The sequence below is a fragment of the Colius striatus genome, chromosome 1 (assembly GCF_028858725.1).
Source record: "Colius striatus isolate bColStr4 chromosome 1, bColStr4.1.hap1, whole genome shotgun sequence".
In the NCBI taxonomy this organism is placed as follows: domain Eukaryota; kingdom Metazoa; phylum Chordata; class Aves; order Coliiformes; family Coliidae; genus Colius; species Colius striatus.
In genome coordinates, this window is record NC_084759.1 from 191,365,174 (window position 1) to 191,383,812 (window position 18,639).

The following is an 18,639-nucleotide window of genomic DNA, read 5'->3' on the forward strand; positions in this document are numbered from 1 at the left end:
AAACATTCAGAGGTATTTTACAAGACTGTGATACAGCCTGCAAAGCTTCTGCTATATGCCAGCACTCAAAAGCCACAGAAACAAACCAAAAAACTAACTCAAAAACCAACCACAGCCTGTGGCTTTTAGAAAAAAATCACAGGTCAGGAATCAGCCCTAGCAGTGAAAAGCCCAGCTGCAGAGACAAGCTGGCAAAGTTTTCAACTGCTGCCCACCTCTTCCTGCCATCCTGTAGATCAGTGGACTCCAAATTTTTTGGTCATGTACCACCACCTCTAAAAATGTCTAAGACACTCCACTACATGTATTTATGTTTACAAGTTATGTGTTTTATATATATATATAAAAAAAATACATTTTCTCCCTGTGTCCCAGGGACTCATGCATGCACCTCAATTTGGGGATTACTGCAGTCAGTTATCAGCATTTAGGGGCATGGACCAAGTCTTCCCATGCTTGGATGAAATTCTAGCAGGAGCTATGGAAAAAGAGATTGATGGAAAAGAAAAACTCACTCTGCTGCTGTGAAGATCTGGCTGGAGTTGGTACAGATGGCATTTATAGGGCTGTCATGTCCCTTCATCTCCGCAATGGCTGCAAAGGTGTCCACGTTCCAGAGCTTGAGGATGCCTCCTCTGCAGCCACTGAGCAGAACTGGAGCACCAGGGACCAGGCCAAGAGCACACACCCAGTCTTTGTGAGCATTAGGAACTTGCTGAAAAAGAAAAGGCAGGCAAATCTCATAGAGTTGCAAAGTCTTCCAGAAGAGCAAGCACAGAAAAGGAAAAATCAAGTTCTAAGCCAGATTCCCGTCCTTCAGGCAATTTGCTACATGACTGGGTACATCCCAGCCCTGTGGTTTCTCCTCCTTCAGAGCAAGGAGGGTGCTGTCTTCCATGAGGCTTCTTCTATACCACAAGTTCATTTCTCTCCATGAAATAGTAGAGCAAAACAAGAAAATTTAATACACACAACTGACCTGACACGAAACAGAGATTAATTTAGGAGAATGCTAAATCTGCATCAGATCAAATGCCCATTTGAGCATATTGTCTGTGTATGTTTCAAGTCTCTAAGAACAGCTATAAAACACAAAGAAAATCCAAAATACTGCTCAAAAAACAGGTGACCAGGGAGACAAGCTTTTTCTGTATTTGCCTTCCTATTTCTTCTTTTCCCATTACACATTATACATTGATTTTCTGATGCAGGACTCCATAAAAATACATTAATTCTTCACTGAGAATGGACACCAGCATTTTACTGCTAATTTGGAAAGCAAAATGCTGCACAGGCAGGCTGGGAACATCCACTTCGTACCAGCGCTGAAGAAGTAAGATAATGACAAACTAAGGCTATTAAAGGGATCAAGAGTGGCTCTTCTTCAGTTCATTTTGGTAGCACTGCTTTCCTGCCTCTCATATTATGGAGTGCATTCAGCTTTCTAGGACCACCTTGGTGTTATATCTATATTACACGCTGCTGTTGCAACACTGGTGGTCGCTTCATGAAGCCAGGAAGGGGTTGTTCTTATAGTATTAATTTTGTCACAGCTTGGAGTGTATAGCACCAAATGAAGTAGATCTCCAGATTCTTACAAATACCATGTTTGTTTTCATCAGCTGTGATGAAATCACCATGTGATCATTACATGCATGCTGCATACATTACATAACAATAGAGAACTAAGAAGTAAGGGTTTTTTTAAGAAGCAACTGAATTCCTAGTGTGAAGATCAAGAGCATTATCTCTTGGTCAGTGTTCCAGGCATTTCCTATTAAAAACCATCAGTATTTAAGTGAATTGTTACTGTATGAGCCTGAGCATTTACACAGTCTGAAAGCAGGTCTACAGCACAACTGCCATATTAGTCACATGAGGTGGGGTCAGTCTCTTCTCCCAAGTAACAAGCAACGGGATAAGAGGAAATGGCCTCAAGTTGCACCAGGGGAGGTTTAGATTGGATAGTAGAAAAACTATGAAACCTTCAGTGAAAGGGTTGTTTAGCATTGGAACAGGCTTCCCAGGGAAGTGGATGAGTCACCACCCCAGAAGAATTTGAAAGAATTTGTAGATGTGGTGCTGAGGGACACAGGTTAGTGGTGGATGTGGCAGAGCTGGGTTTATGGTTAGACTTGATAATCTTTAAGGTCTTTTCCAACCTAAATGATTCTATGATTCTATCAATTTTTTCCATTACCTGAAGAAGGTCTTTTTGAGCCAGATCCCATTTCTTAATTCCATTATCTCTGGATCCACTAAAAAGGTTGTCTCCCATAATAGCAAGTGCTTCAATGCCATCATAATGAGGAGGTTCAAAATTGTGTGTAGGACTTACGCTTCCAAGAGCTCCCTCAGTCACATCAAACATCTAAAATAAATGGATAAATAAATGATCAAGTATGTTAAACAAAATTATCTGCCATCTAACCAGCTTGGAAGACACAAAGCAAATAAATTCAGGGAAAAAACTTGGAAAGTCTTATTACAGGCTTCTCTAGCAACAAAGCAAATAAATTCAGGGAAAAAACTTGGAAAGTCTTATTACAGGCTTCTCTAGCAGAATCACTCATTTCTCTTCTACCACTTTCATGAAGCAAGAACATTTCACTGACTTCAGAGAAGACTGCTCTGAGCAGAATTGCTACCACTTGGTTAGGAAATGCATAGTATCTTCATATGGAGGAGCCTATATACATTGTGTGGTGGACTAGAGAAACAGAGCTGATAAGCTTGGGGAAACATGGCTCACACTGGGAAGACTGCACAAGAAGCTGCAAGAGGCATTATTCCACTTTTCTGGACAAGATGGTTAGGCAAAAGTTGCATACTATTATAAGCTGATGCTGTCCATGGACTAGACACACCACCATTCTTGCCTGTGCTCCAAGAACAGGGTCTTAAAACAGATTCTTCAAGTGAGGCCATTTAAACAATTTAAGACCCATCAATCTCATCAGGTCTTTGTCCCAAGAGCAGCAGTGTAAGCAGTCCTGTTTCATTTTGCCGTGTAGTGTGACAGAACTCACCCCGTTAGATTGAGTTGAGAACAGACGAGCTGTAACTTTTTAAACTACTACCTCTGTTTCACAAGTACATGTCAGACTTCAACCCCTATTATTTGCTCTTCATCAGCCTTTTAAATAGAGTAAGCTTAGCACTAAAATAGGAGAGTTTGACAGAACACCTTAAGCAAGTTATTTTAAGAGTTACAGCATTCAATTAACATGTATCAATTTGAGCTATAACAAAAAAGGTCAATGATACACTAGGAAACATTAGGCACTTGGACAGAGGTGACTGATATTCCTAGGTAAACTAGATAAGATAGTGTTTCGTGTGGCAGGGGACAGCAGTATCTGTGACCAGATCTGCTACCCCAGTACAGAAGCACTGAGAATTCCCAAACTGCTGCACTGACCACGCACATACATCCAAAGCAGCTTCCTAATTATGGGCACATTCACCTTGCAGTACACACACACTACCTTGTAGCACATGCACAGGGCCAAAATATCCCCAGATACTCCAGTGGTGCAAGTCAAGATTCAAGCAGCCTTATAAGCATTTATGTAGCCTGCCCACAGCAAGGGTGCACACAAGAATGCCAGATAAACTTCTCTGACTGCTGACAGTGATGTTTTTCCAAATGCTCTTCTAACAAACTTGCATTACATTATCCCATCCTGTTGGTCTCACTAAGTTTCTGTATTCACCATTGTGCCAGGATGTAGCTCCCACTTAACCCAATATTTTGAACCATGCAGGGAAGCATTACAGTGCCTCCCTCATTCACTCCACTGCCTGAGAATCCTCAGGCCTCAGACCACAGGGACTGTTGACAGGATTCAAATCCACAGCCCAAACCATCAAGCTATGCACCCACCTCCCAAGCTGCCCTCCGAGGCTGGCCCATTGCACAGCCAAGCACCCATGAGCTGCAGGATAAATTAGAGCCTTAGTGAGAAAGCTCACTTGGGTTCTGGCTCCTGCTCCACGCCCAGATGTGTTTAGACACTTTTTCTAGTGTGTGACTAGAATGAAGAGTATCCCCTCATAACAAGCTAGCATATTTTGCTCTTTCTTTCTTTGGCCTCATGAATCACATATTCTTGGCAGCATGAGCATCAGTTTTATGGGGAAGATAATGCAGAGCTCCCATAATCTGGTGGTCTGGGCATAGCACTGAGAAATAGGAACTTGTTGGTTCAAATACCCCCTGGCTGAAGTGTGCTAAAAAAAAGAGAAAGAAAGAAATATGAAGAAAAATAACCACTAAACAGAAACTCCGAACACCAGAAACCTCCACCCCCCCAAAAAACCCTGACCTCTCTTCCCTTTTCCACTTCAGAACTTGGGTAATGCTTAAGCAAGAGCTTGGGCTACAGCCCGGACTCTCTTCTGTGGCAAGCACAGAGAGTGTCTCCACTGAAGCATTTAGGTCTGCACTCCAAAACACTGACTTAAGATACTTTCAAGAGCTAAATGTTACCTAAGAGTAGGTGTTACAAATATTTCTCCAAGACTTCATACACCTGATGTCCATCTTACTCGGAACTGAGAAAAAAAAATACTACAGATAACCATCCATTCATGTTCCACCATGAAATAAAAACAGCTCTGAAGCACTGCTTATTTAGACTGAGAATTATTCATAATCTAGAACTGATGAAAGAATTTCCATCTTGGCTAACACATTTCAGATAGAGATGTGAGTCACTTCTGCTGAAGTCTGCGTTCCATGCTGATGTAAAGAGTTGAAATAAATAAGCAAATACTAATGGTTTACCTTTATATAATGATCCTTTGAACCAGTGACAATAAGATCTTGTCCATTGGAAATTCGGTCTACAGTAAGGCACATAACAGGACCCTGGTGACCAGTCAGCTTTCCTGTAGACTGAAATCTTCAAGAATAAGAGGGAAAAAAAAAAAGAGTAGCTTTTATTTTTCCATATATGCAATACAATCTATAGCATATTTTCTGCCAGAATGGATCTTTTTATTTTCCCCTATATCTTCACTATTCATCCTCTGACTTAAAAATACTTTGTTGCTCATATCTGTGGGTAAATGTTAACTCTATATTAAATAGACTTTAATTAAATTAAAGCTTCTATTTATGTAAAATAATAAAAAATGTGTAAGTAAAGACAAATTAGGTCCCTCAAAGTATTCTCTGTATTTTGAACATGTTCTTTGTATGCAGGTTCTATCTGGAAAGGTGCTATTATAGTTTTACTATTACAGTTACACTATATACAATTATACTATACTATACTATATACAATTGGCTTCCATCATTTCATCAAATAATTACTAGTCAAGATTCATGCATCTGTCAACTTACAAGAGTCTGTTTTATAGTGCAAATCAAACAAAACTGTTCTTTCCAATCATTCTTATTGAAAAAATTCACCATAACCTTGACACATGAGGACATCATGAGCATCTCCATTATCTCAGTAACCATCACAGTAAGGGTTATATGATCCATATCTTAACCATATTTTGTCCATGTTATGGACATTACCACAAAAGGAAAACACTTCACTGACTTTGTTTCATATGCAGATGTAACCATCTAAGAAATATTTTCTGCTGGCATTTGGTACCTTTTCAGGTCCCACATCCTCACTGAGTTTCCAGCAGCTGCATAGAGGAATGTGCCAGTTGGATTTAGGGCAATCTGATTGATCTGGTTCTCTCCAGCTGGGATAGTGACTGTTCTGTTTGTACTTCCTGAACACACATCACCAGGCATAGCTTGGCCTGAAGACCTGAATACAAAGAGGAAGGAGAGGGAACAAAAAAGAGAAAACAAATCCCAGATTATGTTCTCTCTACTTTGCACAGTGTTTAAAACACAACCTAGTTAATACTTGAGCAAAAAGGCTATAAGCCAACTATGAATATTGAACATTTGATAAAACACTAAAGTCGTGAACGCAAACTGGTCTGTGTTTCCAGATATTATCAGTACCCCACACCAACTTAGCCTGGACATGTAAAGAAAGCTTCCAGACCCAGAAGACAGAGTAGTTGAGTTACATGGAACTTCATTATTGAATTAAATATAGTAAAGGTTATCTAAAAGACTCATTTAAAGTCTTGGCATTTGAGGTTTAGCATACTTACGTCAATGTCCGAATACACTTGGCAGAATCTCTGATGTCCCACACCTTGATATAGGAGGTTGAGACAGTGAAGACCAGGCTAGTATAGTTGCAATATTTTATAGAAACAACATTATTTGGATGACCCCCTAGAGACATAATCTCTTGTCCAGTTACCAGATTCCAAACTTTACAGGTGCGGTCTATATAAAAACAAAGAAGGAAAAAGAATACTTAAAAAACCCCAAAAGAAAACAAACTCGAGTTTTTCCAAAACTCAGCAATTTTTTTAAAAGCACGTGCATTCGTTTGCACTCAGACATATCCCTCCATTTAGGTAGGCACTGCAGAAAAACAGCTAAATTAAACAGAACTTAAAGAATACAGATGACATTATCTATAGTCATCAAAACTAAACAAGGTTAATCATTAAATGTTGCGTGTTCAAGACACGCTCCCATAGCATTTTAAAAGGATGCAATTCCATCAAGGAAGCTGAAGATACAGAGAGATTAGAGGCTGTCAAGTTTGGATGATGACAGGTTAAAAGAATCCAGTCTTTAGTTCAAGAATTCCTCATCAAGAGCATGGTCCAGGAGTGGCTTTGAGGCTCAGCATGACAGCGTACTGACTGCCACAGCAAAACTACAAAGGTAAGATCCAAATTATTTGGTGCTATTAGGAGCCTCTGAAAATCCCAGTGTAAGTGCATTAGTCATGGTTTTCACTCAGTGGCAAAGGAATTCACATAGTGTGATCTTTTTGTACCAAAATTCTAAACACAGAAGTTTTCAAGAATTTTGCAAGACAAACAGCAAGCACAGGAAACCTTCCTTGTTGTACCATGTCCGTATCACTCCATATGGTTTTGAGGTACAATTTTACTGGAATATGTACAGGGACGATGAAGAGGAAGCCTCATGTGCAGACAGTAGTTACAATAGCATAAATAAAGTAAGTATACCAAGAACTGTCAGCCACTTGAAAAACATCAAGACCAAAGCCTGAGATCCACAATGCACCTGAAAGCTTATCAGCATTCCTGAGTGGGCACTGGCTGCTAGTGCTAAGTGATGTCAATGAGAGGAGACTTTCTGCTTCAGCAACAATTTCCAAAATTCCAAAACCCTGCTTAAACAGTTACCTACACTCTTGAGTACAAGTACACCTTGGAAATATTTTCCCTGCAAGAATATATACGGGAAAAATTCTTCCGTAAGTCTGGGGAGCTAGCATATGACAAGCCTCCATATGTTAAAACCAACACAAACTAACCAGTCTTTGGAACATAAACCTAGATCTAAAGTTTAAAACACTTTCTGCTCCTCCACAGAGCCACTAAATAAATCTCTCAATACAAAACAACTAAGCAACATTTACAGAAACTAAATGTGTCCTATTTTGCATGCTGAAACTGGCAATTCACTGTAAAGGTGTGTCTTGGTATGCAGCCTCTTCCACAATAGCCATACAATCCTTATGCCCACAAGGGATGGGCAACAAGACCCACAGGGGAAGCGGAAAATGTCCTTAAGCTCTACTCAAAATAACTGTGGCATGAAGTCCTTATTCAAACTCCGTAGGTTACATACCCAAAGACAGGCTGATTCCCACCTGTATCCCTACACTGATGGTATCACTTTACATTGCATATCACATGTGCACGTGTTACCATGATTGATTCCATCATATCACTCAACAAACATTATTCTTGACAGTTACTTTTTTCCACTGCAAATAAACAGCCAAATATTATACACCGGAATTAAAAACCCACAGATAGTTACTGTAAATCCCTCTTCAGCTTTTGTTGCAAAATGGATTCTCACAATTTTCCATTCTGTTTAGAGCACTAAACAAAAAGTGAGAATTTCACAACACCTCAGGTTGTCAAAGCAGCCTCTGCAGGCAGCACAGATGCATGAAGCTTGCCCAACCTTTAGATCCAGTGAAGAGAAGGTCATCAGTTGCATCAACACAAAGCACAGCCTTGGTATGCCCTTCAGCTGTATAGATACACTGCAACGGAGATGATCGGATGCATTTTGAAGCAGGGAATGGGTTAATTATCCCCCTAAAGGAAAGAAGAGAAAGTCAGATGGGCATAGTAAGGGACATAGATAAAATTAATTAACTTTTTTCCCTACATTTAAGAAAACCTAATTTTCTTATGTGTGAGGGCAGAATAACAGAATGCCTTTCATAAATTAGGTAAGGACTTTTACTATTTGGCTTCAGCAAGTGTCAACTCTGGACTATCAGATAAAGGAAATCACATACAAAAACAAATTAAAAACAAAAAAAAAGACAAGATGTTGAACGTTGGGTACACGGGAAAGTCTGCATAATGCTCAAAGAACCAGGATGCTTTAAGCTCCTGGATGCCTGGGACCAACCTTCAGAGTGCAAATTGCATAAAGACATCTTAATCCAAATAGAAAGCCTGAAAAATGGAGTAAATGTACTGTATACATTGCCAATTCCAAACTCAGCAGGCATTTCACACCAACTGCCTTCTACAGGCAGGTTGCTGCTAACTTGTGTGCCTGAGGAAGGTTCCTACTGCACCCCGTACCCAATGCCACACTTGTACTCAACCAGCTAAAAGGGAGTATTGGTTGGAGTACAGATACCCCAGAGGAATCTTCCTGGGGATCTGTAGCTAGTTTCTGTGGTGGTGCCAAAAGACTGTAACTCAGCCTGAAAAGAAAATATCACAGTTCATCACAAAGTAAAAATTATTGAGCATTCTAAATTCCCATCCATACAAACAACTGCACACACACAGACCCCATTGATTTCTGTGAAGTGTAGATAAGCCTCAAGGTAATCCCCACAAACATGCAACACAATGCTGTAACCCCACCAGCTTGCAGTTAAGACTCACTGCCATGCGCTTCTGGTAATTACCCATTTAACTGCAAGGAAGAGGAACTAAGCCATAGCCCTATCTCACCAAAAACAAAAGCTGAATGCTTAAGAAATTGTTAAAATTCCATAATGTTGTCCCAAAGCTTCCTACAGGAAGGAAAATGTCCCTCCTGATACTCTCTATCATTGTGACAATAAGCTGGTTTACCTAGAACAGTCTTAGAAATTATTTTAAACATTTTTACTGCTCAGGACATCTTCATTCAAATAATTCATTACTCCTCCACAATCCTTTCATAGATTTTACCAGCATTAATATTGCCTTAAATTGTTTGACGTTAACTTGCCAATTTTGGAAAGTCATTCACTTTTAATCTGCACCTTTTTGTGCTTTCAAGAATACAGGAACAATTTACATTATTATCATTATGAATAATTTAGGTGCCTGTGCTTTTGTTTTCTGACATCACTCAAAACTAATGTGGTTTTCTCTCTAGTATTCCCCAGTGGATCATGCTGCCTCTACACTGAACTACTCCTACTGCTGCTCTCACCCACTCATTCCCTTGACAAGTCACGTAAAATACACGTACAGGAGCTATTTATGTACCTATGTGCAGTGCTCAGAAATCTACAGACAAAAAATGCTATGACAGCTACATGACCAAAGATACTGTCATGCTATTATTAGCCCTTTGACTGCCCTTCTCTTGGTAACCTAATTGTTCAATGAGTACCAAAATACTAAAATCACAGCTTAGGAACATGAGTGGGGACATTTCTTTCATCTCTTAAGACACTGTGTGTTCTGTTAGAAAGACATAAAAAATCTACTCGTTTTTATTCATGTTGGGATTTAATTTTAGTTGTATGCTTTGGTCACTAAAACAGCAACAAAAAGACAGAAGCATATAAAACGTAAGAAAATGTGTGCTGTTCTTTTTTTAAAGAAAAGAAAGAAAGAGTATGTCTACAGAAACATTTATGCCATACGTCACTGAAAAGAAAAAAATCCAACATGCTCAACAAAGACAGCACCCTAGAAAAAAAGGAGACATGGGGAGACATGCTTGACCAAAATTTTAGATTCTAGAACTTCTGGTAAAAGCAAGAGAGGTAGGGTGCACAAGTATTGGGGAAATTCATGCAGCAAAATGAAATTTCCTAAAAATTGGAATAACTTCAGTGAGAGACACCAAGGAAACAGAAAAGAGAAAGAGAGAGTACCTGTGTACCTCCGACAGAGAGGAATCACTTTCATCAGACCTACAATCAACAGTAGTGGAATTGTGAGGAGAAAGAATATAGGTATCAGCAAAGTAAAGCCTCCATATGAGAAGAATAAACAACAGCATGGCCAATTCAGCAAAGCAATGCAAATCCACATACAGTATGCAGCATTGCTTAGTGTGTACCTTAAACCCATGATAATACAGGGGGCAGGGGAGGAATAATAATCTTAAAATAGCACCCTCAGCAGTAGGTTACACTGGCAGACTGTCTCAGCCCAAGAAGCTGAGTAATACCAGCTGAGCCATTTCTTATTTCCCCAACATTTTCTTAGAGAAATAAAGGCAAAGTAAAAGAAGGATGCATAATTTAACCTCCATAACATAGGGCTTGTTGAAGATATCGAAAGGAAAGAGAATTTTGAACATCAATGCCTGTAAAGACTAGAAGAAACACGTAAAAAGTTAAGCATAAAAATATAAATATTAAATGTATTGATAGTCCACTGAAATAAGAACAGCAATTTGCAAATGATCCTGTCCAAAGTCCTTTACCTATCATTTCAAAAATGTTTAAAAACCAAATCAAGAAAATACACAAGAAATATACCCCCTAAACACGAACGCTTGCAGTATGTCTTAAGATGTCTTTCATTTTCAACTCGAATTCAACAGTTTCAGTTGGATTTCAAAGTCAGTCCACAGGAAATGAAAAGGGTTAGGTGGGAGTTAGCAGTAAGATAAAGGCAACATAGCTAAAAGAAATGACAAGCACAGTTAAACCATTGAAAGCCTTGCACGCTACTGCTTGGTATGGGGTCACTCTGCAGACCACTGAAAAGAACCAAAGTTTTATAAAACAACATCAGTGTAAACAGGCAAGAACATTTTCTTCTCTTGCTACAGTCAGACTAAAGGTTTATTCCAAGACTAAGTTGCAGTTCATAAGCACTGCATGGCACTAGTACCAGTACTGAAATCTGCAAGAGACTTTGCTCAAGTCCACAACCATTTGGAGTAAAGCTCCTAACAGACACCTAACATTCAAGGAAACTGAGCTCTCCTTCTGAACAAAGTATGAATATCATCTGCTCCTCCAGATCACCACCTAAAGTCAGCCTGTTCAATAATTTGGATAATCTCTAAACAACTGTGTTCTAGCCATTTCAGCATCCCATCCTCCAGGATGCTCTTGTGACAGCACTCACAGCAACACTGGATTAACGAAACAACTGTCAAAAGCGCTATTTCCTAAATTGTCAGCTAAATCCTACATTCAAGTGTAAACACACACGCAAATACACATACATCTAAGAATTCTACCGTTCTTCTCTGTTTTGGGTTTAAAACTACAAATACCAGACACAGTCTAGAAAACAGGAAACAAGGTTCAGCAGGAAATTGCTTTTCTTCAATTTTTACAATGGTTCCACGCAAGTTTAAAATATTTTCTTTGAAAGCTACACGAACACATGAGAACTTTTCTCCTCTTGTCTTGCAGGAGAAGGGCAAAATATCCGACAGATACTACACTGATGAGTGCACTTTGCGATTCCCTGGTTGGGGACTGAGGCTTCCCTTTTTGACTTACTTATCCTGCTGAACTGATGTGTTTCCCTGAGAAACAGTAAGACGACTAAAAACATTCATTTCATTACGGGGCCGGCTTGGTGGGGAAGTAGGAGGTGACAGACTAGCCTCTGGGGCTCCAGAATCTGAGCTACAAAAAAAAAAGAATATCCTCTTTAACAGGTTATGAATGGTTATGGAAGTTAAATGCAACATGCCTCAAATGTTAGATGCTCTTTTTTTCTTAAGCGAATAAATGAAATTATCATGCTAGCTACAGATGTTTCCCAGAGAAGGTAATTAAGACTACAAACTGCTGCAGAGTGCAAGATGGCACAGCCTTCCAAGTGTACATGCTAACGGTGAAAGCTCCAAGCAGAAAATGCAGGTATGCAAAATGAAGAAATTCTTATAAAACTGGTGTTTCTTAGAGAAACCAATGACTTCCATTAAAACAAAAAATCTATTTGCAAATGATCCAAAGGCTATTTTCTCAGGGCTCTGCTCCTGAGTTTTTCTATACAGGAAAATACTCTGGAAAAAAACCAAACCCACACAGGGAAAGTTGAGTAGTGAATCATTTCACTGCCAATAATAAAAACAGTCCTAGAATTAAAGAAATAAAAAAATTACAGATTTCTTTTTCATGAAAATATAACCAAGAAAAAATACATTTTAAAGAATCTTACAGTTTTTGTTCTTTTGCCTTTGTCTTTTCCATTGCTTTCTCATAGACTTTTCTCTTTGCTAAAGGTGAAGGCTCAGGTATCTTCTTCTCTGACAGAGATGGCTGTCTAGAACTAAAGCAAGAGAAATCATTATCTTACTTTTAAGTCCTTTACAAACTTTTTTTTTCTTACATTATTTGTCTTTCTCACACTCAGATTTCAAATTTCGGGATGTGCTTAATTACGATCTCTCTTGAATCTACAGACTCTAAAACTCTTCTCATATTTTAATATAAAGATACACCAAGTTTATTAAACTTTCACAGTTGATCAGCATATGAAGAGCCAGATATTCAATATGCAAAGATCCGCTAACTCAATAATAAAAGAGACTAAAAGAAATGCAGTGGAGTATGCATCTCAAAATAAGACCATGGAGAAGATGGAAAGTCTAATATGTAAAATTTCCGATTCCACAACTTGTGTACAACAGACCACTTAAATACATGAAGAACGATCACAATGACAATTAAATAGTAATTAAATTTTGCTTTAACTTATTAAGGTTTCAATATTAAATCCAAAATTATGAAGTGAGAAAAAGTATTTTCCATTGACAGTATTACAAGAAACACTGTTTGTCTTTCCTTTGCTTTCCATCCCTCCTTTGTCTCTCTAGTTCTTTTTCCTTTTACTCCCTATTAAATATAGTGAAAATACCAAGAGTGCAATCTTAATGCTTACACCCAAACATCATCATTTCTACCCAGTCAGATAAAAAACAAGGGCATCTGGATCTGGATGGTCTCCACTCTTCTGAACTCCTGCTTCTCACTAGCTTGGCAATCACAAAAGGAGTCTTTGCTTTGGTTCATCCTTTATTTCTGGTGTTTAAAACTTGTTTCTATGAATATAAAGATCAGGAACACTCACTGAAAGAGAGAAAGTGGATTCTGAAAGTGTTTTTGTACCACACAACCTTATTAAGCAGAAAAAGTTCACTTGGCAGGCCACCTGCCTGCCACAGTCACTACTACCTGACCTTAAAGCTCCACAGGCTCTAGACCTACATAGTTGCAACTTCTCTGCATGAGGAAAGCTGTTCCAGTTTCCCCTAAGAGGAAAACTGTGATATATAAATTCCACCTCAGGACCTACATGCAGAATAACATAATTTAAGGAGGACAGCACAAGAACAGCTACTTGACTCAAGCTACTGAGTGTCTCAGGTGATCACATGCACAAGCCCTAGTTGGAAAGTGAAGACTGTACCCGTAAGATCTAGTGTCAAGAGTTGCATGCAGACCCTAGAGTCCTCCCAGGGTCTTCAAGAGATGGGAAAAGGAGGACAAATGACAACTTGTTGGGGGTTGGACTAAAAGTCCCTTCCAACACCTATCATTCTATGATTGTCTGGTTTTGCCCAGAAGTCTAGCAGGTAAAGTACACAGAAAGAAGGAGAAGGTGGATTCAGGTCTCTCCTCAAGGTGAGAGTACCCATTTCCATGCAGGCCTCTCTTACGTCTAAGCATATGCTGCAAAGGGCACAAAAGAGGTGGAACAGGACTCACTCCCTCTCTCTTGGGACAAGAGACTGATCCCCACCTTGTTATAATCTCCTGTCAGCTAGTTGTAGAGAGTGATAAGGTCTCCCTTCAGCACCCTCTTCTCCAGACTAAATGCTCCCAAGTTCCCTCAGCTGCTCCCTCAGACTTGGGCTCCAGATCCTTCACCAGCTTTGTTGCAGCTACAGGAAGGTCAGATAGCTCACAAAGACAACTTTTCTTCAACAATAACTGGTAACCAGCAAAACCACCAATACTGTATAAAGTATACCAAGTTCCAGTTTTGACAATGCCTCTCAATTACAGTGAGGAAGTCACTGCACTTATTCTGGGAATCTGCTAAAATATGATCAGTAACAAATCAAAATCCATGTGAGGCCATGAATGAACTGATTTACTAACATTACTCTCTAATGTTCACAGAATGCAGTTTTTGGAGAATCCCATTTTGCCTCGTTGCTGGCTCACTTGCACAAATGGAAACATTCTAGAAGATGGAGTGAGGCAAAAGTTGGTATTACCTGAATCTTGGACGCCAGGCCATAACACTTGACGTTTTAAATCTTGAAGCTTCAAAAGTCTCTAGTGATCTCACACTAACTGCTGAAACAAGTGGGTTTCTTCACCTATCCTCACCTCCAAAAGCATTCTTCTCAAGCAGATCCTACTTGTAAAATGCACTGAAGCCATCAGCATGGGTTAATAAAGTGCTGTCAGCAGTGTTTTACTGTTCATGATTGCCACCTCAAGCACATGCCAGAAATATATAGTTAAAATAATACAAATTGCAAATGTGCATTAGATGGAGACTGCTATACAAATATTATGCAAATAGGACAGATAGATAGTGAAAGTGTCAAATGCCAGAATCTGTAACACGGAGACAGCTGTGGGACACAGTTTTTCCATATCACTGAATGTGGCACATGCATTCAGGTTACATGTGAGTGTGTGCAGTATAGGGACTAGCACCTAAAAAGCCAAGAAAGGGTCTCTAACAGTGAATAGCTAATAATCTACAGTGAAATTGTAGATATAATAAGAACAGCAAGAGCAAGTGGAAAAAAGAGAGTCCATGTGACAGACCTGCTGTCCTCAAAATAAGAAGACAAAAATAATATTTTTAGTACTATTTGTCATCAAGGAATCCACTCAATTAATAAAACTATTCTGCAGGTGAATGCAGTCTGCAAATAAAAGGGATTTTTGAGGATTAAGAATATCCAACATGTTTGTTCCAACTTTATACTTGCATGCTCTATTTTTGTATACACTTCTTCATTTTAAGCATGGCCAACATGAGATGAATCATAGAAAGATTCTGCCTAATAGTTAGGACCAGATACTATTACTACAGATACTATTACTACATTATATGAAGTTTTTGGGTTAGGGTTATAGGGTGATGTTCTTTTCAATCTCTCTGCTGTTCTAAGTAGATTCTCACTACCTCACTAGAATGTGCATTTCCCATAGTACTAATACAGTGAAGGATCCGAACTACTAGATGAATTTTTCCCACTACTTAGAAACAAGGCTACAGAATTTTACTACGACAAAGTAACTTAACAGAACTTGTATCTGCCATGAGAAACACTTGCAATAATGCATTTATACTTTCTAGAGAGGTGATGGTAGAAAAGAAGGAGGAGCTTTGTCAGTATCATTTAGTAAGCTTTAAGTACATCAACCTCCTTTATAAAGTTAAAATAACAGATTACAAGAAATCAGCAACATGCATTTTTTAAAAGCAAAGGATAATTAGTACAGCATGGCCAAACTTACATGCTGCCTATCTTAGAAGGTAAGCCAGATGGTGGGGGAACAAACTCTCTGTCCCTAGCAGAAGTATCATTTGTGTCAGCAGCCATCCCACTTTCTTGGGTTTCTGCAGCAGATGCAAGAGGGCCAGCCACAGTAGAGTCTGCAGAACTACCATCAGAGACTAAATCAGTGCTGTCTGCATATAGCAACTCCATCTGGGTAGTGGTCCTCCGGCGGGCCTGGAGACAAATAAAAACCAAGTTGTGAGTTAAACATTTCACAGTATGTGTAAGAAGTGCTATATTTAAGGCTATCATTAGCTAGTAATCAGCATCCAGATCAAATCACTTAGCAATTACCTTTGGAAGTTAAATCAAGGAGCTAACCTCAACTCTTTGTTTCAGAGGAGGTAAGTCAAATTTAACAGTAAGAAACATTGGTTTGACAACTGGTTTCCAAGGACATCCTTTCAATCAACTACAGGTATCTGTCAAAACTACAGGAGTACAATATTACTCTCCTAAGGTTTATCCAAATGAAATGCTATAAAAGCAGAGAGGAACAAAGCAGTAGGAATTCTTGTTGGTACATACCAACAATGTACACACATACAATACATACAATGTACCATACAATGATGGTACTTCTGATATAAAAACTCTGCTTCTTCCTCCATTCCAGTGTGAACAGAGCCATTACAAAAAAGACATGTTTATTTTATACCAACATTTTAAGACCAGACTCACTCAGTTTACCTGTCCAAAGAGCTGCACACCAAGGAATGCTACCAGTAACACAAGAGCTAACCTAGACACACATGCCTCAAAAGCCAGTGGCAGTTAGAACAGTGGAGGCTAATCTTCTATTTACATGGCAGACTTGATTTATGCCCCTGTGAGCACAGAAGCAAATTCACAATCCATGAGCATGTTGCCAGTTCCCATTGTCATTAATATTAAACTGCAGTCAGTCTAGATAAATTCCTCCGATACCAACTATAATTAAAAGCCTGGAGGTAAAACTTCTATTTATTTTATAAGCCTCTTTTACATTTCCATGACAACAGAAACAAAGCATGAGCAATAAGCATGTCCACAGCTCTCACTGGTATGAACGTTAAACTGCAGCCTAATACTAAACTGCCAATCTACTCCAGTTTGGAGTGTTAGTAATTGGAAGAATATATCTTGTTGTTAAACTGTAAAAAATCAACTACAAAATACTGAAAAAGTATATTTTTATCATTTTCTCAGAGAGCAGTGTCACACAAGAGCATATTACATACAAACAACACAATCAGAATATCACCTTTTGCACAGCCTTCACATCCCTGGAAGCTAAGCAAGAGGATTCCTCAGTAGGTGTCATTGAAGTATGAATTCTTATTACCATTGTACAACCTACCTTGCTTTTGGGTTTGACTTCACCACAAAGCTTCAAGAGATCCGAAGATAATGAACTAAAAGAAAAATTGCATCACAGTTAGAAATAAATTAGTCTTATTTTTGCAAATGTGTACTCTTGAGTCTTCTGTTGAAATGGTGGGCAAAATGGAACAAAACACTAACAGAGGTCTCTTCTAATGGATACATGATGCTTTCCAAAGAGGAAGTGATAGCAATTCTTCTAGAATCAGATCCAGTTACCTGTTAATAAAGACTGCTCACCTTCCTTCTGTGCCAGGACTATGCAATGGGGCATCTTCATCAGTACTATCTTCCAAATTTTCTACAAAATTTCCAGAAGAATAACATTAGTCTGTCAATTTACAACAGGAAGTGAAGGTTTTAAATGCTACACAAAACAAACAGCTCAGACAATGCTGAATGCAGATGAATAGCATACAAAAAGCAGGGGTTTTCAAAACATCTTGACTGTTTGCTAGACAGCACTTTTGAATTTTCCTGGTATCTAAACTAAGTTTTTTCATATGATCTAAATAAGTGATATGCCTAGGCACAGTGTGCCAAGTGTAGTTCTCTATTTATTGTAGCAGAGCAACAGGGATGACAGAAAATCAAAAACAAATACTAGATGGAACTCTAGAAGAAAGAAGATAAAGCAAAGGAAATGAACTGCAAAATATGGAAGAGACAGGACATAAATCAATGGACAAGTAAAGATATCTCTTCCTCCTCTGTAATCTCCTTGCTCCAAGGCAGAACAAGGCTGGTTACAATAAAAAAACCCTATAAATTTGTATTTTTAACTAGTTGGTAAGCTGAGACTGTCTCAGCTTACAAAGCATGGCACCATTTGGACTGACAAGAAGCAAGCACTTTTCTAGTATATTTTAACAGTTTCAAAACAGGATGATGCCACCATTTAATACTACAAAACTGATTCTTAGAAAGTAAATAATTGTACTGAAGTACAACAAAGCTTTCAGTGGACATGCTCATGAATTAAAATGGATACACAAACCTGTCCACAAACGACAACGCCAGCATGCTTGACACAAGTTATCACTGTCAAACACCAGATTAACATGTCTGCATGCAAATGATGCAAAACATTAAGATGAGACAACCCGTTCAGGGCATACGTAAAATCAATTCCAAACTGTTAGGAAACCAAACACACAGAATCACAGAATGGTAGTGGTTGGAAAGGACCTCTAAAGATCATCTAGACCAATCCCCCTGCTCAAGCAGGTCCACCTAGATCAGGTCACTCAGAAACACATCCAGGTAAGCTTTGAAAACCTCCAGAGAAGGAGACTCCACACTCTCCCTGGGCAGCCTGTGGCAGGGCTCCCTCACCCTTACAGGAAAGAAGTTTTTCCTTCTGTTTAAGAGGAACTTCCTGTGCTCCAGCTTTTGTCCATCACCCGTTGTCCTATCACCAGACACCAAAG

At 39.0% G+C, this 18,639-nt stretch overlaps 1 protein-coding gene across 8 annotated transcripts in view; it reads right to left on the reverse strand.

The window, feature by feature from the left end:
- The window catches only part of KIF21A (kinesin family member 21A), an 88,599-nt gene that overhangs the window by 2,331 nt on the left and 67,629 nt on the right, over positions 1-18,639 (reverse strand). For 4 of the 8 annotated variants that reach the window (XM_062018622.1, XM_062018612.1, XM_062018602.1 and 1 more), the window contains 11 exons: positions 17,450-17,510; positions 17,187-17,241; positions 15,804-16,021; positions 12,475-12,585; positions 11,808-11,936; positions 8,054-8,190; positions 6,139-6,319; positions 5,616-5,780; positions 4,790-4,907; positions 2,201-2,371; positions 516-715 (listed from right to left, as the gene is read on the reverse strand). In XM_062018622.1, coding sequence (XP_061874606.1) covers positions 516-715; positions 2,201-2,371; positions 4,790-4,907; positions 5,616-5,780; positions 6,139-6,319; positions 8,054-8,190; positions 11,808-11,936; positions 12,475-12,585; positions 15,804-16,021; positions 17,187-17,241; positions 17,450-17,510 — 1,546 coding nt within the window. Of the gene's footprint in view, positions 1-515; positions 716-2,200; positions 2,372-4,789; positions 4,908-5,615; positions 5,781-6,138; positions 6,320-8,053; positions 8,191-10,214; positions 10,254-11,807; positions 11,937-12,474; positions 12,586-15,803; positions 16,022-17,186; positions 17,242-17,449; positions 17,511-18,639 lie in introns of all 8 variants that reach the window. The other 4 variants (XM_062018656.1, XM_062018629.1, XM_062018648.1 and 1 more) reach the window with 3 other exon arrangements.